Raw genomic sequence first — 26,336 nt, 5'->3', positions numbered from 1 at the left:
AAAAACTCCCTAGAAAGACCAAAACCTAGGAAGAAACCTAGAGAGGAACCAGGCTATGAGGGGTGGCCAGTCCTTTTCTGGCTGTGCCGGGTGGAGATTATAACAGAACATGGCCAAGATGTTCAAATGTTCATAAATGACCAGCATGGTCAAATAATAATAATCACAMTAGTTGTCGAGGGTGCAGCAAGTCAGCACCTCAGGAGTAAATGTCAGTTGGCTTTTCATAGCCGATCATTAAGAGTATCTCTACCGCTCCTGCTGTCTCTAGAGAGTTGAAAACAGCAGGTCTGGGACAGGTAGCACGTCCGGTGAACAATGATCATGTTGTTTAATCACCTTCTTGATATGCCACACCTGTCAGGTGGCTGGGTTACCTTGGCGGCAGGTAGCCTAGTGGTTAGAGCGTTGGACTAGTAACCGAAAGGTTGCAAGATTGAATCCCTGAGCTAACAAGGTAAAAAATCTGTCGTTCTGCCCCTGAACAAGGCAGTTAACCCACTGTTCCTAGGCCATCATTGAAAACAAGAATTTGTTCTTAACTGACTTGCCTAGTTGAATAGTTAAAAGTAAAAACAACTTTAAYTGCTCACTAACAGGGATGAGCAATACATTTGAGAGAAATAAGCCTTTTGTATGGATCAACATTTCTGGGATATTTTGTTTCAGCTCATCAAACATGAACATGTTGCGTTTATATTATTGTTCAGAATGGATAGGCGTAATCCTGGGAAAATATTGCCCCCTAGCCCTGGCTAGATAGAAATRGCAGTGGTGGACACATTAAATCATTTTTTTTATATAGCATGTGATTGTTTGGCAATACAAGCACTGGTTTGTGCCACTGACCTATACGTGCTTATATATATAGGGCTACCTACATGTACAGTTTTCTGACAAATWCTTTTATATGACAATAGCCCTTCTAAACACTGTAAAATAATAATAGCTTGCTAAAATTGACAAAATTGTGCTGCAACGTATTATTGTTTTTGCTTATATAGTGTGCACTGTGCATGAAAATTATTAACATTGAACCAATCAAGAAATGTATTTATTATTTTACACCGACACGCACATCGCGCAAATCACTTTGGAGAGGGCGTAGCCACATGTTGCCATGTGACCCAACACGGAAGACCACTCTGCAACTGTACGAAGTAAAGGATATTGAAGGTCTCGACAAACAACTTTATTAATTCGTTTGACTCAAATAGTACACTTATCATCTGCAACATTAGCTTTGCATATCTGTAATTTTGGCGTTTTAAATGTTCTTGAAAACCTGCCATCTCATATCTGTCAACAACGTTTTTACAAGCGTGTTCGGTGCTGCTGTCATGATAAAAAGACGGGGCGACTACAAGTGATTTGAGCAGAGATTCGGAGGCACCAACTAGAAAAGGCAAGTGGACTAACCGGTTGGTACTCAATCTGGTTGGCGACTCAATGCTTATCAATGTTGTTTGTTATTGTGTTTGAACCAGCAGCAGGCTTGCTAACTTACCATATCATTCGTTATGTCATCGAATTATGTGCCTTTKCAGCTCGTTTCAGTCCTATTGATTCGTCGTTGGTTTGAGTTGGCGAAGGACATCGTKGCAGTCCCTTGTCGCTTCCCCGGTTGAATGCCACAGGGCTGTGCCTTCATAGAGAGACGGCAGTTTGCAATGCCAGTTCCAGTTATGGCAGAGTCGGTGGACCACCAGAAACGCTTCCAGGCCGCTGTCGACGTCATTCAAAACCTTCCCAAAAGTGGTGGGCGACTAGTATACAGGGACATAACCTATATCTATTTAATTCCAGTGATATCATATAACAGAATTGGCAGTGTATAGACATATAATTAGTTGTTGTGTTTTGTCAACAAAGCTCCATTGAGTGCTTAGCTGAAAGCTCATTAGGCCCAACCAGRGATTTTATTGATCAGCTACTGCTACTCTTTTACACAAGGCTTACCCACATGTAGGTCAACCAAAGTGTAATAGACACTGAATAACAACTGAATAACTCTTGCAGGTGCCTACCGGCCCCCCTATGAAGTGATGCTGCGGTTCTACTGCCTGTACAAGCAGGCGGTGTGCGGACCCTGCACAGTGTCTCGACCAGGCTTCTGGGACCCAGTAGGTCGCTATAAATGGTGAGTGTGTGTCTGCACAAGTGGATATGAGAGGCTGTATATGTGTGTCTGCGTGGGTGAATGTACATATTTAGTAGGTAATGATGTAGGAGTGTAATTTGATCCAAGATCTGTTAGGGACYACTTCTACCTCGAGCCAAACTAGTTGAGCCAGGTAAGAGTGTTTCAGTTGGCAGGCGCCTCTACACCAGGCGTGGTTTTAGCTCYTTAGCGTTTGGACTGGCACTACAACTGCTGACAGCTTTCACAATCCTTTACTATTCACTGTTACTTCTCAAGTGCATGTGTGCTGCTGTTGTACAGGATGGAGTTATTCCCCCTCTAACGGTGATTGTTCCTTACCAAACTAACACCTCACTCGTAGTCCATTGGGTGGTGCTCTTTTTCAAATGATATACTAACAGTGGTACGAAGATGATACAGAGAGATGTTAGCTAGAGAACACTGTTTTGGTGTCGTTTTGTATCCATAGGGATGCCTGGAGCCGATTAGGGGAGATGAGCAGTGAGAGTGCCATGGCGGCGTACGTGGATGAGATGAAGAAAGTGGCACAAGAGGTACAGCTGAGTCGTCCTACTCCTTCATGCACGTCCAYATAAACATATGTGCTTCTCTACCTTTTTTATACCAGGAACAGCTAACATTAAAACTAGCACTCTAGAACCGTCTAAATCAGTGCCAGCTAACCGAGGGACTGGTCAGCAACCTAACAGGGGCCAGTGTTGGTCCGTGGGCCATCATATTGTATGTGTTTAGACTGAAGGTAGACAGCGTTTTGACGTTGCCACGAGCATCACCGCAGATATTGAGATGATCAATGCAAGACTGTGATCTCACACGGTCGCACAGAGTATCTGCGCGTGTGCGTGGGTGCGCTTCACGCTGCTACAACGTTGTAGCTACGGGACCAAAACTGCAAAGAAGTTTAGCCCCGCGCTTCAACACTCTTAAGTTGTTGCAGAAATCGACACGATATTGCTGTTTACCACGTGCATCGCCGAGTCTACTTTTGAATATAAACATGCACACCACAACCACCCTGTATCTTCTTTTGGGGATGGGAATAAAAGCCTTGGGGCCCATAATCACAACATCTCAAAGTATGATTGTTGATCTCTCGGATCATGTCCCCCGTCAATGTAATCTTATTCATTATGATCTATCGGAAAGAGAACATGTATCGTAGTTGAGCAGTCCTGCCTGATCTGAGATATAAATACTGACCCTGTTGTTTAGTTAATCAATTCCTCCTGCGATACTGTCCATCATATAAAAATGAAATGTTATCTTATAGCATATACATGCATTCACATAAAGAGCCCCAATTGAGAGAAAAAATGTCTCCCGTGTAGGTTATTGACACAATGCCCATCAATGAGAAGACTGCATCACTGTTCCACCACTTTGAGCCCCTTTACGTGGTCATCCACGACATGCCCCGGCCACCAGACACCTTGCTGGACCTAAGAGAAGGTCAGTGTACTACTGGACTTTAGACCACTATCTGTATTGTTGGTGTTGAAAGAAAACATTCCCTGCATGTTATCTGAGCCTCAGTCATATAAGGTCACAATATGCTCAAATGGACTTTGATTTACTGTGTGTGTGTGCGTGCTTGCGTAGACGTTAAGGGCTTTGACAAGGCAGCCAGTCCAGTGAAGGTTGAACAAGAGAGGGAGACCCTCCCAGATAAGGACCCTGCACTAGATGAAGAGCCTGCCCTGGAGCAGGTGCCTGTCCCAGGAGAAGAACCCGTCACAGAGGAGGTACCTACCCTGGAAGAGGTGGCCCTCGCAGAGAAGGTGCCTGTCCCAGAAGAGGTGCCCAGTCAGACACAACAACAACCAGTCACCTTCAACGGTGAACCCCAGGGTAAGAGTCATGCTCACCTCTCTCTGTTTCAAGAGACTAAATCCTGCCAAGCTAGAGGGTAGCTACACCCAGGCAAGAAAATACTGTCACTCCATAGAACCCATACCAGATGGATGGATGGATGGACGGATGGATAGGCAAATGGATATTTACCCACTTGTAGCTAACTTGATGCATTTTCTATTCAACACAACTGACTTTCTCCTAACTACTGTTGATATGTCTCACAATGGTTACACAGGGCCAAATGTACAAGGCTTCCTCTTTCCAGAGCCTGTTCCTGAGCTTGTTCCGTCTGAGGCCATGGGGTCGCCTGAGGTGTTGTTGTTGACCAGTGACTCAGAGAGTGAGATCTTCGTTGACTCTGTGGATTCTGTGGAAAAGCTGGACAWTATCAAGGTACCGTAGGGCCTGAAATAATGGGACTTTACAAGAATGCGAGTTTAATCTAAGTTGTTGTTCTCTGGGTTCTTTGTAAGTGGATCCAAATAAAGGACCGTATTCTGTATGTATGTGTGTGTGTGTGTGTTTGTTTATACACAGGTTGTCCCCAAGTCAAAGTCAAACGGCCTCCATAACGGCCATGCTTACTCGGAGCCCTCCTCAGTCCAAGCCAATCACACAGAGACGGTCTGCCAGGCAACGCAGGTGGGGGCAGGGCAAGGTGGAGAGGGGGCGGGGGATGGAGGGGGACCGCCCATGAGGAGGYGTCGGGATGCAGGAAGAGACGGGATGAGGGACCACGGATGGAGAGAACGTGAGTTAAAGGCTCTTCRTCTCATTTTCCTAAAATATCTGTCCTCTCCTTGCCTTTTCTCCTTCATTGCACTGATCTAAAAAAGAGCGGAACAGGTGAAAGCCAGCTTAATAGTGAGTCCACCATATTATTTTCATTTTTCAAGTATTTTTCAATCTGTGCAGATGAAGGGGGGTGAGATACAGAATTCTATGTAATTGTGTTAGAGCCAGAGAGAGTGTGTGAATGAACATGTGTGTGTGTGTGTTTGCAAGTATTCCTGTTGTGTGTGTGTGACGTGCATGTGGCATATATGCCAATTACACATATGCACTATGCCTAGGTGGTGTTCCCCAAGGCAGCCACAGACGGGCGGGGAGAGAGGCCCTGGGGGCAGGGGGAGGGGCTGGCCGAGGGGGAGGAGACGGCTCAGAGGGAGGGGCTGAGAGGCTGCAGGACATCCAGGTGCAGCAGCAGATCCTGCTGGCCCTACGGAGGCTCAGGGAGGACATGCGGAGCGTCATGGAGAGACTGGAGGCAGTGGAGAGACTAGCTGCAGCACAGGTAGTTATGATTTGATGTATCTGTAACGGATGTGAAATGGCTAGCTAGTTAGCGGGTACGCGCTAGTAGCGTTTCAATCAGTTACGTCACTTGCTCTGAGACTTAAGTAGGACCACCCCTTGCTCTGCAAGGGCCGCGGCCTTTGTGGAGTGATGGGTAACGATGCTTCGTGGGCGACCGTTGATGTGTGCAGAAGGTCGCTGGTTCGCGCCCGTGTCGGGGCGAGGGGACGGTTTAAAGTTATACTGTTACATATCCATAGAGTTGAATAGAGAGAATGGAGATTAAACATTTTAGTAATTTAGCAGACACTCTTATCCAGAGTGAGTTACATTCATCTTCATCTTACATTCATCATGTTTCGATTCATTACAGGAATCGAAACACCCCTAAATTACCAATTTCTTGCAATTATTATTCATAGTAAGGCATAAACATTCATGAAATAAGTTTTAACTAGAGGTTTAGTACAATGTACTACTTAATGGACCTAAACTGGCTAATCATTTAGATTTATTTTTTCTTGGCCCTGTGCATTTCTAAATAAAACAAAAACACGTGTGAACACCCTCAAAAATGTTCTTATTATTTTAGAAGCAATAGTGAATTGTGCAAGGGTGCCAATATATTAGAGCGCAGCCTAGCTTTTCCTGGGACTTCACAAGAGTAGAGGATGAGCTAAAAGGCAAGTGGAGGTACGTAAATGCGCAGGACAACAGTGAAGACTAGAGATCACGTACCTATACTGAACAAAAATGTAAARGCAACAATTTCAAAGATTTTACTGAGTTACAGTTCATATAYGGAAATCAGTCAATTGAAATTCATTCATTAGGCCCTAATCTATGGATTTCACATGACTGGGAATACAGATATGCATCTGTTAGTTACAGATACCTTAAATAAAATTTTAAAAAGTAGGTGTGGATCAGAACCAGTCAGTATCTGGTGTGACCACCATCTGCCTCATGCAGCGCGACATCTCCTTCACATAGAGTTAATCAGGCTGTTGATTGTGGAATGTTGTTTTCAGCTTCCAGGAGTTGTGTGCAGATCCTTGCGACATGAGGCCGTGTATTATCATGCTGAAACATGAGGTGATGGCGTGGGATGAATGGCACGCCAATGGGCCTCAGGATCTGGTCACGGTATTTCTGTGCATAAAAAATGCCATAGATAAAATGCAATTGTGTTCATTGCCCGTAGCGTATGCCTGCCCATACCATAACCCCACCGCCARRGTCGGGCTCTCTGTTCACAACGTTGACAACAGCAAATTCTCTAAAARGACATTGGAGGCAGCTTATTGTAGAGAAATGTAAATGTTATTTTCTGGCAACAGCTCTGGTGGACATTCCTGCAGTCTGCATGGCTATTACACAATTKCTSAAAATTTGAGACATCTATGACATTGTATTATCTGACAAAACTGCACATTTTAGAGTAGCCTTTTATTGTCCCCAACACAAGGTACTACTATGTAATGATATTGCTGTTTAATCACCTTCTTGATATGCCACACCTGTCAGATTGATGGATTATCTTGGCAAAAGAGAAATGCTTAGTGTAGTTAGAAGCTCATTCTTAACCTTCATTTTTTGGCTAAATAGTATTATTGCAATGTTATTATTATTGCGGGTAATTTCTATGTTCCAAATGGTTGTCAATTTCATCTTCATCACACTATATCGCACTAGCTGTACTACTCTCACTTTCATACTATTCCCCCCTTCAAACTCTTCAGCAATTTATTTGATATTATGCCTTTGCATTATCATATATATATATATATTTCTGATATTTTGCTCCATTCTTTTTAAAACAGAATACAGACTAGCTGGACCTACTGCAGCGAATTTGTCAGTTGAGATGACGGGGGGACAGCCCTTACCCCCGAGGTSCCTTATTGCTATTATAAACTGGTTTCCAGTGTAATTAGAGCAGTAAAAATAAGTCTTGTCGTACCCGTGGTATACGGTCTGATATACCATGGTTGTCAGCCAATCAGGGCTCGAACCACCCAGTTTATAATCCAAAATATATCCTAATGCATCTACCCATAGCCTATAGGCCTGGCATGTATAGTCAACCTTTCGCATCGGCTATGGGTCTAGGCAACTCTTTACAATTTACAAGGTGCAGAGAGGCACATTTGCACGCCAGTCATATGGGTGTATTTTGTTAGGATGTATTAGCGTTAGCCATCGGAAATATGGGCTTCTCCTGATATACTGAGAATGCCTGTCGTGGATCATCATTCWCCCAAGTCGTCCTATAAATAATGTGGCCACCAGTATGCTTGAAGAGATGGAGACCTGAACACTGTTGAAAAAGAGGAATAKATTCAAAATTGAGGCTTGAATTCAAAAATAGAGATGTTTTATTGGGAGCAATATGCTCACAGGCCCAGTTATTCAGGTGAAGCTTACCGCGTGCGCTGCCGCCTCTCCAAGACATGGAGTCCCTCCATCCACAGGCAAGATGGTAGCAACTAGGTGCTTCACCAACTGTAGCTACTGTACTTCGATAATAAAAGTGATTATTTGTTTATTTAGAATTTTAACAAGATTTGAACAAGCTATACTGGACATTAGGCATCACGAGTTTAATGCAAATATGTCTTGCATTTCATAGTCATTTTGCATACTATTGAGATGAGAGAGCTGTCACTCCTTACTGTAAAAGCCATCAGAAATCAACGTTCCAAATTGTTCTATCCAACCGATGCCGTTGATGGTAGCGTCGTTACCATGGCAATTGTAATGGCGGAACCCAGTCCCAAATTAGCATTTTATCAAAATATTCAAAGTYGAAATGTGTATATGACAAACATGCAGGTCACATAGGATTTGTATAGATTGTTTTATTTGACGTACCTTGTAAAATGTTTCCATTCCCCTTTAAGGTAGCTAGGTAAGACAACCACGTATCACAGTCACTAACCACATTTTCATCCACAGTTTTTGTGAGTTTAAACGTATAACGTATAAAAAAAACAATCATGACAGCTGTTTCGGTACAATTTTATAAATGCCGACAGATCATTTCTTCGTTTGACATGGTGGGATTATTTGGTCTGTAAAACTTATTATACGGGAAATGGCGGTAGAAACGGCTTTTATGCGCAAATATTGATATAATAACCATCATATCGAAGTAAACTTGGYGTCACACAATGATATGATGTGTGGCCCTCCCACTACGACTCGGGAGTTTATTAGGCTACAGATGAAATAAGTTATTATGAACTTCACAGGGTGGTGAAAGTGCACGYTGATGAGCTTGATGTTCGATTCCAATAAATATCGAGGGTCTTATTCTGGTGACATGATGATCGATACTTGACTGCCGTTTGACAAATACAAATATTCTCGCTCTTATCCATAATAATCTCATCATGTAGATTAGCCTACCTGCACAGCCTACCCGCACRGTATCTGCCAGCTGTTGGCTAGAGTGCACGTGCAAGACCAGAGTAGGCACATTTGCTATTTAACGCAAGTTGGAAATGCGATGGAAACAAATTGAATGAGATTTTTTATTCGGTAAATGAATTTAAGCAAAAAATGTACATTTTGTGTGCACTACGTCATCACGCAGTGATATTTATCCGCAACAAGTCAGTTTAGTGGAAACACACCACTAGTGGGAAAATGTGCATATTTTCTTTAATGCGGATTTTAGATTTTTTATTTTATTTGACTAGGCACGTCAGTTGAAAACAAATTCTTATTTACAATGACTGCCTACCCTGGCCAAACCCGGACGATGCTGGGCCAATTGTGTGCCACACTACGGGACTCCCAATCATTGCTGGAAGTGATGCAGCCTGGATTTGCATGAAAGTCTTTCGCCAATTGGATGGAAACCTAGCTACTGTAAAAATATTTTACCAAAAAAATCTGCAAAGTCAATGCTAGTAAGAAAAGACAAGTGCAAGTGTTAGTGCAAGAAAGGCAAGTACAAGGGTAGGGTGTTAGTTATTATATATATTTTTTTTTTACCCTCAATGGTGCTGCCCATGCTGTCACAAGAGGCCATTAGAAATACATTAGCTCTCTAGTACATCTCTATGGGTGTATCTTTCTGTAATGAGCGGTGAAGTTGAGCGGGAAAGCAACTACTGACGACCGACCATCTGGCATTTTCTTTCTTATACGTTCTAGYCCTTGGTCAAATACATACTGTATGTTGAATACCTTCATATATTTAAAAGTATTGGAGTATTTTGTGTATTCACCAATGTATCCCATCACCAGGCCCAGAATTCAGACTGGAGACCATGTCTTCAGTGTGCTYCCTCAGCCGCCCAATCAGAGGTAAGGGTGTGGAGGTATCCGAAAATTCAATGTGCATCTATTTATCTCTGTCTTACTAGCTTTTGGCAATATGCTCATTGTGGTTTGTGCAGTAACAGTAGCGTGGTCACAAACTCAGGTCCTGGAGAGCTACTGTAAAGGGTGTGCAGGGTTTTTCCCCCAGTCCCAGCACTGTTTGTAACTTATTTTGTACATAATGTTGCTGCTACCATTTCTTATGACCGAAAAGAGCTTCTGGAAATCAGAACAGCGATTACTCACCTTGAACTGGACGAAGAATTTCTCTTTAARGAGTCGGACGAGGGATTTACTCCAGACACCTGAACAGGCCCTCATCCCCGTCATTRGCAGGAGAACGAGACTGAAAAGATATCGCGGAAGGAGATCAGATCCGCCGACGAGTGGCTAATCTGCCGTCGCCATCGGTACTATTGGCCAACGTACAATCACTGGATAATAAATTGGACGAACTAAAAGCACGTATATCCTACCAACAGGACATTTAAAAACTGTAATATCTTATGTTTCACTGAGTCGGGGCTGAACAACGACATGAATAACATATAGCTGGCGGGTTATACACTATCGGCAGGATAGAACAGCAGCCTCTGGTAAGATAAGTGGAGGCGGTCTATGTATATTTTTAAACAACAGCTGYTGCACGATATCTAAGGAAGTCTCGAGGTTTTCTCGAGGTAGTGTGTTCTACAGCTTATCATGAGATACTCTATCTACCTAGAGTTTTCATCTGTATTTTTCCTAACTGTCTACATACCACCACAMACCAATGCTGGCACTAAGGCCGCACCCAATGAGCTGTATACCGCCATAGGCAAACAGGAAAACGCTCATCCAGAGGCGGCGCTCTTGGTGGCCAGGGACTTTAATGCAGYGAAACTTAAATCCGTTTTACCAAATTTCTACCAGCAACTCTAGACCACCTTACTCCACACACAGAGACACTTTCAAAGCTCTCCCTCGCCCTCCATTTGGCAAATCTGACCATAATTATATCCTGTTTCCTGCTTACAAGCAAAAATTAAAGCAAGAGGCACCAGTGACTCGGTCAATAAAAAAAGTGGTCAGATGAAGCAGATGCTATGCTACAGGACTGTTTTGCTAGCACAGACTGGAATATGTTCCGGAATTCTTCCGATGGCATTGGAGTACACCACATCAGTCACTGGCTTCATCAATAAGTGCATCGATGACGTCGTCCCCACAGTGACTGTACGTACATACTAGGGATGCACGATATATCGGTGACCATATCGGAATCYGACGATATTAGCTAATAATGTCGGTATCGGCCCGATGTCTAGTTTAACACTGATGTGCAAAACCGATGTCAAAGCTGACTTGCATACCTATATAACGTAAGTAGATGACGTAATGATGCCATGGAAAATACAMKGCTACACAGAATAAAAGCAGAAAAATACTAAGCGCACACTTCCAACAACTAAACACGTTCAAGTCGAGCAGTCATTTGAAAGAGTAAGAACATTTCAGGAAGACAACTCAAAGGCGAAATCCATTAACGCCAAGATAATGGAATTCATTCCCCCTGACAATCAACCGTCCTCTGTCGTGGATGATGTTGGCTTTCACTGACTGGTCGAGCCTCTGTACACACTATTTTTCAGATGTTGCCCTACCGGAGTTACACAGTATTGTTGAAACACACATCTTTGAGCTACGTGCTATGGGCGTCGCTGCTATTAGCTTCACAACTGACATTTGGACCAGCGACGTCAGCCCCGTGAGCATGCTGAGTCTGACAGCACAGTGGGTTGACGAGGATTTCGTACTGAGGAAAGCCGTATTGTATGCTCTAGAATCTGCTGGTTCTCATACCGCTGCTGCCATTTCAATGGCATTTGAGAACATGTTTGAAACTTGGAAACATGAACACACTCCTAGCACCATTCGAACAACTGACTCGAGAAATAAGCTCATCAACTGCGTCTGCAGCAGACGCGATACCCTCTGTCATGATATTGAAACYCCTGCTCAACAAAACAGCTGACAGACCGTGGGGTTAAAACTTACAAAAGTACTCGAGGCTGTGAACAAGTGATTTGGTGGCATTCTCTCTGAGCCTCTTCACTGTGTCACCACCATGCTCGATGCTAGGTACAAGGACCGATACTTTGATGCAAACAAAAAAGAGTTTACGTGAAATGTTACATACACAGCTGGACAAGATGGAAACGGACACAGAGACAGTGCGCACCGGGGAAGACAGACAGAGCTGAAACTTCACTGCTTGACATGTATGATGAAATCCTGGTTGAGAATGAAATGACTGAACAAATGAACAGTGAAACAGCACAGCAAGTAAGTGAAAGAAATAGGTTTGGGGACATACGTAAATGGCAACAAAATAACGTTTTGGTCTGTGTGGTGTGTGTGTGTGTAACCTTTTATTTAACTAAGCAAGTCAGTTAAGAACAAATTSTTATTTACAATGACGGCCAACCCCGGCCAAACCCGGATGACGCCGGTCCAATTGTGCGCCACACTATGGGACTCCCAATCACAGCCGGATGTYATACAGCCTGGATTCGAACCAGGGACTGTAGTGATGCCTCTTGCACTGAGATGCAGTGCCTTAGACCGCTGCGTCCATGTGTGTGTTAACTTTCGGTTAACCTTTTAAGTATTCTAATACAGTTAAATAGTTATCGGTTATCAGTATCGTTTTTTGGCAAGGAAAATATTGGATATTGGTATCGGCCAAAAATGTCATATCGGTGCATCCCTAGTACATACCCCAACCAGAAGCCATGGATTACAGACAACATCTGCACTGYGCTAAAGGGTAGAGCTGCCGCTTTCAAGGAGCGGGACTCTAACCCGGAAGCTTGTAAGAAATCCCACTATGCCCTCCAACGAACCATCAAACAGGCAAAGCATCAATACAGGACTAAGATCGAATCATACTACACCGGCTCTGAAGCTCGTRGGATGTGACAGGGCTTGCAAATTATTACAGACTACAAAGGGAAGCACAGCCAAGAGCTGCCCAGTGACACGAGCCTACCAGACYAGCTAAATTACTTCTATGCTCGCTTCGAGGCTAGTGACACTGAACATGCATGAGAGCATCAGCTGTTCTGGACGACTGTGTGATCATGCTCTCCYCAGCTGATGTAACTTAACTGCATTGTTGGTGTAGGGCTTGTACGTAAACATTTCATTCTAAGGTCTATACCTGTTGTATTCGGCGCATGTGACAAATACAATTTGATTTGAACACACTTGGTTCAACTAATCAAGACAGTCATAAGTGGGATCGGGCATGCTAATACTTGGCTGGATCAAAAGCCGACACATCCTCTACAGCAGTTATGAATTCATTCCTATTAGAATACTGTACGTTTTCAGGTTTGTCYCCCTAAATGTCCCATATGTTCTTCCCAGGAGGAGAGTTGGTGGCCGTTCCCTGAAGTATCAGGACGGACGATGCTGCTTCTGCTGCTGTGGCCCCTGGTGGCTCAGGGCATAGTCTTTCTACTGCGGAAGGGCCAAAAGAAGGCCCGTATCTCTACTTGAAGCCAACGGACCACAAAGTAGTCCCATATCCCCCCCTTAGGAATCCATTGGAGGAAGAAGTATTTCTTTTTTATTTCAATAGGACTCTATGGGACAATGGAGGTCGTTAGCAGATCTGTTTTTGGTGTCTTGCAAACTCCTATGGTCATTGGTGTGACAATGATCATAGGAGACATCACAAACATATATGGGACAATGGAGGTTGTGTATTTCCACATGAATCCACTGGAAGAAGTTGTTGGCAGTCCTATAGGACGTTATTAGAGGAGAAAGTCTCTCACTTTCTTCAGTACTGTTATGTACATTGCTCAAGTATTGGGAGAAACCTGAACATGTTTAAATGACAAATGTGTCACATSCTGTGCTGTTCTTTTAACCTTCAGGTTGAAGGATCTGGTCCCGTATTCACAAAGAGTACTGACATAAGATCAGWTTGCCTTTTAGATCATAGTGGAAAGAGATCYTCATAATGATTCGAGATCAGACWCTGCTATTCTTGAGACGCTTTTTGYATACGGGACCCTGATCCACTTTGGTGTTCCTTGTCCCCTCACTAACACTAATAAATCATGATTTAATTTATAGRTATTTAATCTTAAATCACAGAATTGTTTTCAAATAAATAATTGGGATGAATAAGCACTTTTCTCAGATTATATTTGATKCAATGATTTCAGTGGGGCACAGAATTGGATATGAGTGCATTGGCAATTGCTCCGGAATGCACACGAGATAGACGTTGATATGTAAGGAGAAATTATTCTACTTAGKCACCAATGGTTGAAAGATAATAATTTTTCAAGCTGTTGTTATATGAACAGCCCTGGTGTAGTGAATGATTTCAAATAAATATGGTCTGAGAATGTGAATTCTTACAGTTGTGAGGATATATATAGAAGAAAAGGACTCATTTTGAAATGTGGATAGAAAGAAGCAAGACACTTTCGAACTGCAGGTGTTGCCAACGGCTAAGAATGACATGACATTGGGGGGGAGGGGGTTCTTTATATCTAATGGAAGATGCCAGTCTTTGACCAAAGAATGAATAAAGTCACCTGCAAATTTCAAAACAAATAATTTAATATATTATGTATAATATATACACAGGTTAACTTAACAAGCTTTGTACAACTGTTACAAAATTGGTCCACGCACAATCACCCACGGACATACAGTACATGCACATGGGCACACACAGACAGACAGGGAGAGATTGAGTCGTATAGCTATGGAAGAGACCATGGAGTGGGTAGCTAGGAGGACATTGGTTGGCAGTGCAGTTTGGTTAATCTTCATCTCCACGTTGGTTTTCAGACCCAGTTTATAACTATGGTTCATAATGATCAGTACATGAAAGAAGAAACAGGAAAAATATCTAAAARGCAAAATGAAAACCTTAAAACAGTTAAGACTCCAGGGTTCTTTAGATCATGGGAGAAATTTTTCAGAGGAGGACCGAGGTATCTCCAAACCACCACTTCATCAACTGCTCAAAATGAAAATGCTGTCTCTGTAATACTGATAACAACCGGAGCAACTCTTGGCATGTGTGAGAATCTGTGTGTGTAAGTGCTTCTCAACTCTTTTTATCCTGCCTTTCTTGGCTTCCSAGTATTGATATGATTGAATGGCCCCAATTGTCAAAATGAGTTTGGCATGACTTAAAATAGCTGCCATAGACACCTTTTTCCTGCAATGGAGGACTGAAGAGAGGTCTGGGTCCTCCACATGCACAGGCAGATACAATAGGCTTGTGTTAAAACACGTAGGCTTTGCATATGTAAGATCCCCCATATTTGGAACATGCGTTATCATATTCAATTGTCCAAGGAAGCTTTGGCACAGTGGCCCACATGGGTTTAGAGTTCCAGAGGAGTAAAACTTAGTCCAATGCATGTATTTTGTCCTGAGGGATCCATGTAGTTCCCTGTTGATCCACAGTGGGGCTTTGGAAGAGCTRAGTAAAGGGCAGGGTGGGCAGTACTAGTCTATGGAGAAGATGCTAACAAGTTAACTAGATGCTAACACATTGCCTATGCTGGTCCTTAAATAAAATTTTCCACTATCGTGCCATCCCGAACCATAAAACTGGAAAGAGAACCAAACTTGTACAGCTGGGACAGCATAATAGTATGAAAAAGTGGGTGCTGTTGGGGTTTAAAGTCGACAGCGTAGGCTTATGCTGGGATTCAAAACGATTGCAGGGTATAGGCATTGCGGCTTTTAAGGCATTGTTCCTGCGTTCCCGGAGATCCCATTCATAGTAAACGCTGCATATGTCAGTTAATTATTATTTTTTACCCTTTTTTTCTCCCCAATTTTCGTGGTATCCAATTGGTAGTTACAGTCTTGTCCCATCGCTGCAACTCCCATATGGAGTCGGGCGAGGTGAAGGTCGAGAYCCATGCGTCCTCCGAAACAACCCAGCCAAGCCGCACTGATTCTTGACACAATGCCCACTTAACCTGGAAGCCAGCCGCACCAATGTGTCGGAGGAAACACCGTACACCTGGCGACCGRGTCAGCGTACACTGCGCCCGTCCCGCCATAGGAATCGCTAGAGCACGATGGCCACATCCTCCCCTAACCTGGACGACGCAGGGCCAATTGTGCGCCGCCCCATTGCGCTCCCGGTTGGGGCCGGCTACAACAGAGCCTGGACTCAAACCAGGATCTCTAGTGGCACAYCTAYCACTGTGATGCAGGGCCTTAGACCACTGCGCCACTCGGGAGGCCCTGGAAATTGCCTTTAAAAGCTTCAATGCCTATAACCCGCAATTAGACTATGACCCTTGAGACTACTTATGTATGGCATTACGCTTTGAACCTGTCGATACTCGCAATGGAGAGTGTGTTTGTGTAATATGTGTGTAAAGGGCTGTACTTTCGAGTGGGCATCTACAATGAATCACTAACTGAACCCATGAGGTTTCCTTAGCGAGGTTAGACCACAARCGTGTGGCGGCGCCAGGCTTTCCGCTTGTCTCGAGGCTCCAGGGCCGACCTCCGCATGACAACAGTAGAACCAAGGGAGCCCTGATCTGTCCATGAAGGGGAAAAGGAGGAGGAAGGGAGAGGGGGAGAGAGAGAAGAGACTGGAGATGGGGCTAGAGCAGAGGCTAGGCGTGAACTCCTTTGAACTTTGAGGGATGCGACAACACACCCCTGAGGAACACCAACTGAACTGCTGCGGTGACGTTGCACTTCTGTTGTGGCTCTTACCACCTTCACCCTATCTCCCCGTCTCCCAACTCCCCCCTCCCCCTTACCCATCACCATATCCAAATTCATTGACTGGGGCCTTGCCCTTCCTCCCCTTGTCTTCCTATACTGCACTGGCAGTGGCTGCTGTTCCAACTGCGGCTGTTGTGTTTTCTGGGTGTCATAAGGTTGGCTAGGGCCGGGCTGTCTGGAAGGGGAGAGCCAGGAGGGAACAGCGGRGCGTCCTCGGGCCAGGCCGAGGAGCTTTGAATGTGGGGAGACTGAGGGCTCTACTGGGGGGCTAGGGCTGGTGGTGGTGGGTTGGTAGTGTGTGTAGGGGAAGCTGTTAGGATGAGGTTTGGGGGATGCCACCCCTTCTTTATCTTTCGCACTCCCTTCTTTCTTCCCTTCTCCCTCCTTCTCTCTTCCTCTGTCAGACTGTTGTTTTGCCTCTATCCTCTTCCTACACTTCTCTTCTCCCTTTTCCTCCACTTTCTCAGTTCCATTAGGGGTGCATCCTTTTCCAACCCCTTCCTRCTRATCTTCCTTGGCTCCTCCCCCTYCCCCGTAGTTGCTGGCTTTGATTGGCTCATGTTCGGAGTCTTCGTCAGTGCTGCTGCTCAGGGGGCGGGAGATGGGGCGTATCTTGCGTTTCCGGGTGACGGCGGAGATGATTGACAACGGGAGGAAGTCCCTGGCACTCAGGTCCTTCTTGGAACCCCATGTGCACTAAAACACAGATCCAGGATCAGTCAGAGGTTCAGTGMTTACTATGGCTTATGCTCTGTACAATGGAACCAGTGAAATAGTCCCAAACGTGCAAACCCGGGCTAAAACGCATTCAACCCAGGTCTGGATGACAATTACAGTGCATTCTGAAAGTATTCAGACCCCTTGACTTTTTCCACATTTTGTTATGTTACCGCCTTATTCTAAAATTGATTAAATTGTCCCCCCCCCCCTCATCAATCTACACACAATACCCCAAAATGACAAATCAAAAACTGGTTTTTAGATTTTTTTGCAAAAAACTGAAATGTCACATTTACATAAGTATTCAGACCCTTTACTCAGTACTTTATTGAAGCACCTTTGGCAACGAGTACAGCCTCAAATCTTCTTGGGTATGATGCTACAAGCTTGGCACACCTGAATTTGGGGAGTTTCTCCCATTCTTCTCTGCAGATCTTCTCAAGCTCTGTCAAGTTGGATGGGGTGRGTCGCTGCARGGCTATTTTCAGGTCTCTAGAGATGTTTGATCGGGTTCAAGTCTGGGCTCTGGCTGGGCCACTCAAGGATATTCAGAGACTTGTCCTGAAGCCACTCCTGCATTGTCTTGGCTGTGTGCTTAGTATCGTTGTCCTGTTGGAAGGTGAACCTTCGCCCCAGTCTGAYGTCCTAAGTGCTCTGGAGCAGGTTTTCATCAAGGATCTCTCTGTACTTTGCTCCTTTCATCTTTCCCTTGATCCTGACTAGTCTCCCAGTCTCTGCCGCTGAAAAACATCCCCACAGCATGATGCTGCCACCACCATGCTTCCCTGTAGGGATGGTGCCAGGTTTCCTCCAGACGTGACGCTTTGCATTCAGGCCAACAGAGATTCAATTTGGTTTCATCAGACCGAGAATCTTGTTTCTCATGGTCTGAGAGTACTTTGGGTGCCTTTTGGCAAACTCCAAGCGGGCTCTTGTGCCTTTTACTGAGGGTGGCTTCCATCTGGCCCTCTACCATAAGGCCTGATTCGTGGTGGCTGCAGAGATGGTTGTCCTTCTGGAAGGTTTTCCCATCCCCACAGAGGAACTCTGGAGCTCTGTCAGAGATGACCATCAGGTTCTTGCCACTCCCTGACAAGGCCCTTGTCCCCGATTGCTCAGTTTGGCTGGGCGGCCAGCTCTAGGAAGAGTCTTGGTGGTTCCAAACTTCTTCATTTAAGAATGATGGAGACCACTGTGTTCTTGGTGACCTTCAATGCTGCAGAAATGTTTTGGTATTCTTCCCCAGATCTGTGCCTCAACACAATCCTGTCTCGGAGCTCTACAGACAATTCCTTCGACCTCATGGCTTGGGTTTTGCTCTGACATGCACTGTCAACTGTGGGACCTTATATAGACAGGTGTGTGCCTTTCCAAATCATGTCCAATCAATTGAATGTACCACAGYTGGACTCCAATCAAGTTGTAGAAACATCTCAAGGATGATCAATGGAAACAGGATGCACCTGAGCTCATTTTCTGCATAGCATTTTGTGACATCGGCTGATGTAAAAAGGGGTTTATAAATACATTTGATTAAATTTMAAGTTTCATAGCAAAGGGTTTGAATACTTATAAGGTATCTGTTTGTATTTTTTTTTATACATTTGCTAAGATTTCTAAAAACTTGTTTTCGCTTTGTCATTATGGGGTATTGTGTGTAGATTAAGTGAAAAAAAATATTGAATCAATTTTAGAATAAGGCTATAACTTAACAAAATGTGGAAAAAGTCAAGGGGTCAGAATACTTTCTGAATGCACTGTATATCAAATTATGTTCAGAGTAATGCATTGCTTACCTTATCCTTAGGTGAATCGCTGGTGGTGGAATCTGAATAAGATGAAGGTTAGGGTCACGTAAGTGAAGTAGCATGGGGGTCTACGGCAGTCACAGCACATTAGATATCCCAGCACAATATTCATGACATCACTCCCAGAGAGAGAAATGGAGATATAGATATATGTGGATAGGCTTCCAAACCAAGGTTACACGAACAGAATGTCACAGACACTTACTCTCTCTCTCACATACAAGGTACGCACACACACACACTACGTTGGAGGTAGAGTCCTGCTCCTACCGAAGAGGTTGATCCACAGGCTCAGCTAGGAGGATATGGGGGCAGAAAGGTCCAGAAAGAGAGAGAAAGTGGGAAACACAGTAAGTATACAGTAAGTATACAGTAGGCCTACACAGGCTGAAACCAAGCCAAACATAGTAGGATAGTAAAGCACAGCCACAGACTGCAAATGCCAAGAGAAAAGTGCAAAGTCCACTGAATTTCAGAGACGACATCTTCATTGAAATGCATGGTGTGAAACGAGTTAATTGTTATAGGGAATGTTACAGTAAGGGAACTGTATAAAAGATCATGCTCAAATTAAGTCCACAACCCAGAGTTAGGTGCTCCACATTAGTGGTGGATGAGCTGAGGTGAGTTCTGCAGTCCTCCTACATACCATGTAAAGCATTTAGAACATAAAAATGCAGAAAAACAGACTTATAGAATTAAATAATTATATTTCTATAGACACACAGGAGAGGAGCTCTTCTTTGGTTATAGTTGTATRCTATGAGGTGCTCTTTAATCATGGGATGAAATACTATAGAACAAACCGTAGTTGATGCGGGATACTGAGCAATGCTGAGAAGCCTTTGTGCAAAAAATGTCCAGAAGTAATCAAGGTAATCTCATGTAGTGGAAAAATTCCAAAGCCTTTTTTTTTTTTTTACGTCTTATGCATAGCAAGAATAACAATTAAAAAATAATTAAAAACTCACTGACACGTTGCGGCTACAAAGGCCTTTATCAGGGTGACAAAAACATTTCACTAAATGAGAGTGCCTTGATTACTTCTGGACATTAGTTTAGCAAAAAGGCATTTTTCACTATCTAGCATCAACTTCTGTTTGTTCAAATTCTATTTATATGATTTCATGTCCCCTCACCTGAAGCCTCACTTCCAGGCAGCCCTGTTCTCCCGATGTTGGAGAGCAGGTGATCGATGTTGGGGACCGGTTGCATATCCCTCTTAATATCCACAGGGGCCTGRAGACGCACAGCAACACAACAGACATTCAAGTGAAAAAGACAGGAAGAAAGACATGACCACAGACATAACGACAGCCATAAAGACTGATTTAACAGATGTGTTTTTGACAGCATTTGTGGGGTTTTTCATACAGTACCAATTCAAAGTTTGGACACYCCTACTCATTCAAGGGMTTTTCTTTATTTTCACTATTTTCTACATTGTAGAATAAGACATCAAAACTATGTAATAACACATATGGAGTCATGTAGTAACCAAAAAAGTGTTAAACAAATCAAAATATATTTTATATTTCAGATTCTTCAAAGTAGCCACCCTTTGCCTTGATGACAGCTTTGCACACTTGGCATTCTCTCAACCAGCTTCACCTGGAATGCTTTTCCAACRGTCTTGAAGGAGTTCCCACATATGCTGAGCACTTGTTGGCTGCTTTACCTTCACTCTGCTGTCCAACTCATCCCAAACCATCTCAATTGGGTTGAGGTCGGGTGATTGTGGAGACCAGGCCATCTGATGCAGCACTCCATCACTCTCCTAGAAGGAGAGTGATGGAGAGTGACTTCGTCTCTGGCCTAACAACACCCGMGCCAATATATCCTCCAAACACCGGCTTCTAGGGCATTATCACTTAAATATCGATTCAACGGTGTCATAAGACCGGCAAGTCAGCTAGTTTGGTCAAGATAACCCATAGGCTAGCTAGCTTGGACATCACAGAGGCTTTTTGTAGTTTTGAGTTGATCTCTCATTCCAAGGTTGGATTATCCCAATAACTGAAGTGTAATGAGCCTCTGGCGCCCTTGCAAAATGATGATGCCGGCTTTACCCGAGTGGGTGTTACATGTTGTTTGAGGAGTATCTACCCACGGAGTCTGCAGAGAAGCTGTGGATGGCAAGGGCAGGCTTGATGATCCGGACCTGTCATACTAACTTGTCCTCTCCCCTGGTGGATGTGACCACTYATTCCCCCCACTCAAGCCTGTTTCAGGGCATCCGAGGAGCTGAGAAAAGCGWGGAGGAGGAAAGTGCTGAGAGTGGATAGTGAAGTGGATACTGTTGTAGGCTTTGTCCTATGTGCAGCCCACCGGAGTTGGTGGGCTGCACATAGTTGGATGAGACCTGGACACACCAGCTGCTGTTGAAGACCATTGTCCAGGCCAAGACCTACATGTACTTTTGTTATTAAGCGTCTTTGAGATTACCTGTACAATGAAAAGCGCTATATAAAATAAATATATTATTATTATAAACCGTAAACAGACGGACGGATACAGTAAGACCGATAAAGAAGACCACATTATTAATAAAATACTTTTTCTTTAGGTTGGCGTTATGGAATTTCTTGCCCATTCAKATACCTTTTCATCCTTATCCACCTCTCCATCACGGAAGAACCAGTCGTGCTGAAAAATAGAGAAAGAAAAAGGAGTGTCATTACAATGTAACACTGTAACAATAGGGTGCCYGGTAGCCTAGTGGTTAAGAGCGTTGGGCCAGTATCCGAAAAGTCGCTGGTTCAAAACCCCAAGCTGACTAAGTGAAAAATCTACCGATGTTCCCTTCGTCGGCATAATGTGGGATACAGGCTATTTATAATGGTTGGTCCTCCTAACGGAACTCTATAGCTATGGTACTACTGTATTCCCTGGGTAGCCAGGGACAGAGTGGGAGGTCTGTCTGCCATGGTCAACCACACCCTAGGTTCAGATGGGAATGAATGGAGATTCTCCTCCTGTGCCCTGTAAAGGCAGTGCCAACTAGCCCACCATTGTGGGCAAGGGTTACATTTAGATTAAGTTTGTAGGTGATAGAACTGTTCCCCAAATTAGCCAAGTTACTTTTCCGTGGTAATTTCTAACAGAAATCTATCCAGTTCCTTCCTAATGTATAAGCCTGGGTGGCAGGTAGCTTAGTGGTCAAGAGCGTTGGGCCAGTAATCAAAAGGTCGATGGTTTGAACCCCCGAGCCGACTAGGTGAAAAATCAGTCGATGTGCCCTTGAGCAAGGCACTTAACCTCAATTGCTCCGGTAAGTCGCTCTGGATAAGAGTGTCTGCTAAATTACTAAAAATGTAAATGTACAAAATCACTGATAGGAGACTGATTGGAATGATGCCTGGGTCTGATGTTCATTAGCTGACCACTGAGTAATCAGATGGTGAACGACTGCAGTTCTTACATGCAGGATGAGCGTCTCGATGATCTTGTAGCGGTCGGGCATGTGGGTGACCATGTCGGTCATGTTGTCCTCCGAGGTACGCACCAGAGTGGGACCAAACACTAGAGCCAGGTTCCTGGGCTCCATCTAGAGAGAYGGAATAATGAGGGGGAAATAGGAGGGCAGGGACAGAATGATTGAAGGACGAAGAGAGAGAAAGTAACATGTTGAGGAAGAGGGAAGAGATGCAGACAGGTGCAATAGTAAGGATATAAAAAGAGTGAGCGAGAAAACAAAAAATATACAGATGACAAGAGGGGAAAGGGAGATATACAGTGTTATAATTGTAAAGTCAACTAATGTAGATATGAAGAAATTCCCATATTMAAAGAGCAGACCAGAGAGCAGTTCTTACCTTGTTCTTGTCGGCGTGATCCGCRACTGTCTTCAGATGACAGACCAGGAACTTTAGAGTGTGGTGATAGTGGTCTGGAAGATCATGGATCTTAGAGAGAGAAGAGGGGGTGAAGAATATACAAAATGAGAGGGGTATAGAGGGATGGATGCAGGGAGAAAGAGATACAGAGGAATTGAGGGATGGAGAGACACATATAATGGAGACAGAACGAGAGAGGGGTCAAATACTGTAAGCCCAAATTAAAGTATATACTTTAGTATATACTTTTCAGCCACATACCAGTTTCTTCATGCTCTTCAGCCTGTTCCCTGAGTCCTCTAGCCGGTTGGCATCAATAAAGTCATTATACTTGTCTGCAGACAGAAGGTGTAGTGAGTAGGGGTAAAACACACACTAGCACACACTCACACACAAACACACACAGCGAGAACAAACACACAGTCATCAGAGCAGTCACACACTCACGCATGCACACACGCGTATTAAGTTTGGACTCACCATCAGTGAACAGGGGTTCTGGTAGTTTCCTAAAGAAGGACTTGAGGAGACTGCTGATCACATTCAGGTCCTGCCATCTCTGTGGACGCGAGAAGAACAAGTCTTATAGTTTACCTTTCTTTTCTGTCTTTCTTTTTTTCTTTACCTGTCAATCAATCTAACACCGCCCAAAAAAGTTTGTTTCACATACACGCCAAGCATCAATGGATAGATGTAATAATAATAATTAATCATAATAATTTATTACCTTTCTATAGCGCTTTTCATAATCTCAAAGCGTTTCAAAAGCAAAAAAAAAACAACAATACATCATCACGAGTAGCCTAGCTGTAGTTAGGTCAACCGATAGAGGTCAAGTCTTTGAGTGCATGCATCCTCCAAAGATGGAGAGGGACAGAACACGGCTTGATCAGAGGAATGTGGTCAGGGAGWTGGTTGGTGAAGAGTCTGGTGACGATCATGTAGAGGGCTACTCTGGGAACCAGAGTCATGTAGCTACTGAACTTGYGTGATGCCTCATCATGTTACAACAAATCATACATTTCTATCTTTCTCTCTCTCGGACTTCCCAAACTGTTACAAAATAAAGATGAAGGTAAATGTATTTATTTGTTTGTTTCTTTATTTAAATCAAATTGAAATGTTTCTGTTTGCAATGTAAATCCTGTAAACTACACGACTATGAAGCAATAAAATAAAGATGGCACATCAGAATTGCATTTGATGCATCATCACTTATGACATCACAAACGAAGGAGTTCCGGGGGTTCCAACACATGACACCTGTTCATTCACCTGTCATTCTGTGCTCTTGAACTAGCCTCAACACATGTAAATTAGATCCAAAATCTTCAAAATGAAGTCCTTGTATGTTGGTGACCTCCACCAAAACATCACTGAGGCAGACATAATTGAGATGTTTAGTGAGGCTGGACCAATCATTTCTGTCCATGTATGAAGGGATCGGGTTACCCATCGTTCCCTTGGCTATGCCTACGTTAACTTTAATTGGTGCTGAGCGTGCGTGCCCTGCTCATGTTCAGCAATGATATGCTTGAAGGAAGATATCTGCGCATGASGTCTGACCCTGACCCTAGCTTGAGGAAGAGCGGGGTGGGAAACCTCTTCATCAACAACCTGGACAAAAAGTCCATGGAAATAAGAATTTGTATGAGACCTCAGCATTTGGAGACATCAACTCTAGCAAGGTAGTTTGTGACGAGAATGGGAAATCCAAGGGGCTATGGTTATATCCAGTACGAGACCCAGGAGACTGCTGTTAGAGCCATTGAGAAACTCAATGGCATGTTGCTTGGATGATCAAAAAGAGCAAGAGGCCAGATGAACTTGGAGACAAGACCAGAGAGTTCAACAACGTGTTTGTCAACAACCTTGGCAGAGACATGAACGATGAGAAGCTAATTGAGCTTTTTGAAAAACATGGACCAACCGTGAGTGTCAAGTTTATGATGATAGTGGGAAGTCGAGGGGGTTCGAGAGGCATGAGGATACYCAGAGAGCTGTGAATGAGATMAACAGAAAGGAGCTGAATGGGAGGAGGATCTATGTGGGCCGCGCCCAGAAGAAAACATAGCGCCAGACTGTGCTGAAACCCAAGTTTGGGCAAATGAAGCCTGACCCAAAAGGCCAGATACAGAGGTATCAACCTCTTTGTAAAGAACCTGGATGATGCCTTTGATGATCACATTTTAAGGAAGGAGTTTTCTGCATTCAGAACAAGGTAATGACAGAGGGRGGCCGCAGCAAAGGCTTTGTGTCCCTCTCTTCCTCCGAGGAGGCCACCTAGGCTGTGACYGAGATGAATGGCCGTATCGTGTGCACCAAGCCGCTCTGGCCTCGRCTCAGAGCAAGGCACAGCGCCAACAATACCTGGCCAACAGGTACAAGCAGAGGATGGTCAGTGCCATGGCCCTGCCCAACCCCAAATTCAACCCCCGCCAGCCTCCCATTCCACAGGTAAATCATATATCCATGGCGGTGTTCGCCTTAGCAATCTCACTAGAATAAAGACCTCCTCCATTCCTGCCATTATAGAAAGAGATTGTGATACCTCACATCTCAAAATAGGGCTACTTAATGTTAGATCCCTCACTTCCAAGGCAGTTATAGTCAATGATCTAATCACTGATCATAATCTTGATGTGATTGGCCTGACTGAAACATGGCTTAAGCCTGATGAATTTACTGTGTTAAATGAGGCCTCACCTCCTGGTTACACTAGTGACCATATGCCCCMCGCATCCCGCAAAGGCGGAGGTGTTGCTAACATTTACGATAGCAAATTTCAATTTACAAAAACAAAAACMACGTTTTCGTCTTTTGAGCTTCTAYTCATGAAATCTATGCAGCCGACTCAATCACTTTTTATAGCTACTGTTTACAGGCCTCATGGGCCATATACCGCGTTCCTCACTGAGTTCCCTGAATTCCTATCGGACCTTGTAGTCATAGCAGATAATGTTCAAATTTTTGGTAACTTTAATATTCACATGGAAAAGTCCACAGACCCACTCCAAAGGTTTTCGGAGCCATCATCGACTCAGTGGGTTTTGACCTACTCACTGCCACAGTCATACTCTGGACCTAGTTTTGTCCCATGGAATAAATGTTGTGGATCTTAATGTTTTTCCTCATAATCCTGGACTATCGGACCACCATTTTATTACGTTTGCAATCGCAACAAATAATCTGCTCAGACCCCAACCAAGGATCATCAAAAGTCGTGCTATAAATTCTCACACAACCCAAAGATTCCTTGATGCCCTTTCAGACTCCCTCTGCCTACCCAAGGACGTCAGAGGAAAAATATCAGTTAACCACCTAACTGAGGAACTCAATTTAACCTTGCACAATACCCTAGATGCAGTCGCACCCCTAAAAACTAAAAACATTTGTCATAAGAAACTAGCTCCCTGGTATATAGAAAYTACCCGAGCTCTGAAGCAAGCTTCCAGATTGGAACYGAAATGGCGCCACACCAAACTGGAAGTCTTCCGACTAGCTTGGAAAGACAGTACCGTGCAGTATCGAAGAGCCCTCACTGCTGCT

At 44.0% G+C, this 26,336-nt stretch overlaps 2 protein-coding genes and 1 pseudogene across 8 annotated transcripts in view; 2 read left to right on the top strand and 1 right to left on the bottom strand.

The window, feature by feature from the left end:
* Positions 1-1,107: 1,107 nt before the first annotated feature.
* On the top strand, positions 1,108-14,058 carry acbd4 (acyl-CoA binding domain containing 4). 2 transcript variants are annotated; one of them, XM_070448362.1, is made up of 11 exons: positions 1,108-1,405; positions 1,548-1,758; positions 2,020-2,140; positions 2,613-2,697; positions 3,493-3,613; positions 3,764-4,012; positions 4,284-4,411; positions 4,556-4,769; positions 5,092-5,312; positions 9,572-9,631; positions 13,058-14,058. In XM_070448362.1, exons 2-11 carry the CDS (start codon positions 1,629-1,631, stop codon positions 13,187-13,189), a joined length of 1,461 nt encoding a protein of 486 aa, XP_070304463.1. In that variant the 5' UTR covers positions 1,108-1,405; positions 1,548-1,628; the 3' UTR covers positions 13,190-14,058. The 2 variants fall into 2 exon arrangements, with proteins under 2 accessions (XP_070304463.1, XP_023864779.1); XM_024009011.2 differs by having other exon boundaries at positions 1,109-1,405; positions 4,254-4,411.
* A 189-nt stretch (positions 14,059-14,247) lies between these two features.
* The window catches only part of LOC111978770 (rho GTPase-activating protein 23), an 80,527-nt gene continuing 68,438 nt past the window's right edge, over positions 14,248-26,336 (bottom strand). For 5 of the 6 annotated variants that reach the window (XM_024009008.2, XM_024009006.2, XM_024009009.2 and 2 more), the window contains 8 exons: positions 23,268-23,346; positions 23,049-23,122; positions 22,767-22,856; positions 22,373-22,498; positions 21,553-21,597; positions 20,091-20,190; positions 18,940-18,971; positions 14,248-17,119 (listed from right to left, as the gene is read on the bottom strand). In XM_024009008.2, the coding sequence (XP_023864776.1) occupies positions 16,133-17,119; positions 18,940-18,971; positions 20,091-20,190; positions 21,553-21,597; positions 22,373-22,498; positions 22,767-22,856; positions 23,049-23,122; positions 23,268-23,346 (1,533 nt within the window). In that variant the 3' untranslated portion in view covers positions 14,248-16,132. Of the gene's footprint in view, positions 17,120-18,939; positions 18,972-19,221; positions 19,247-20,090; positions 20,191-21,552; positions 21,598-22,372; positions 22,499-22,766; positions 22,857-23,048; positions 23,123-23,267; positions 23,347-26,336 lie in introns of all 6 variants that reach the window. The other variant, XM_024009010.2, reaches the window with a different exon arrangement.
* LOC111977467 (polyadenylate-binding protein 1 pseudogene) lies at positions 24,044-25,295 on the top strand (annotated as a pseudogene).

Source organism: Salvelinus sp. IW2-2015, linkage group LG18 (assembly GCF_002910315.2).
Source record: "Salvelinus sp. IW2-2015 linkage group LG18, ASM291031v2, whole genome shotgun sequence".
NCBI lineage: Eukaryota > Metazoa > Chordata > Actinopteri > Salmoniformes > Salmonidae > Salvelinus > Salvelinus sp. IW2-2015.
Note: the sequence above shows the minus strand (reverse complement) of the source record. Positions and strands in the feature narration are given on the sequence as shown.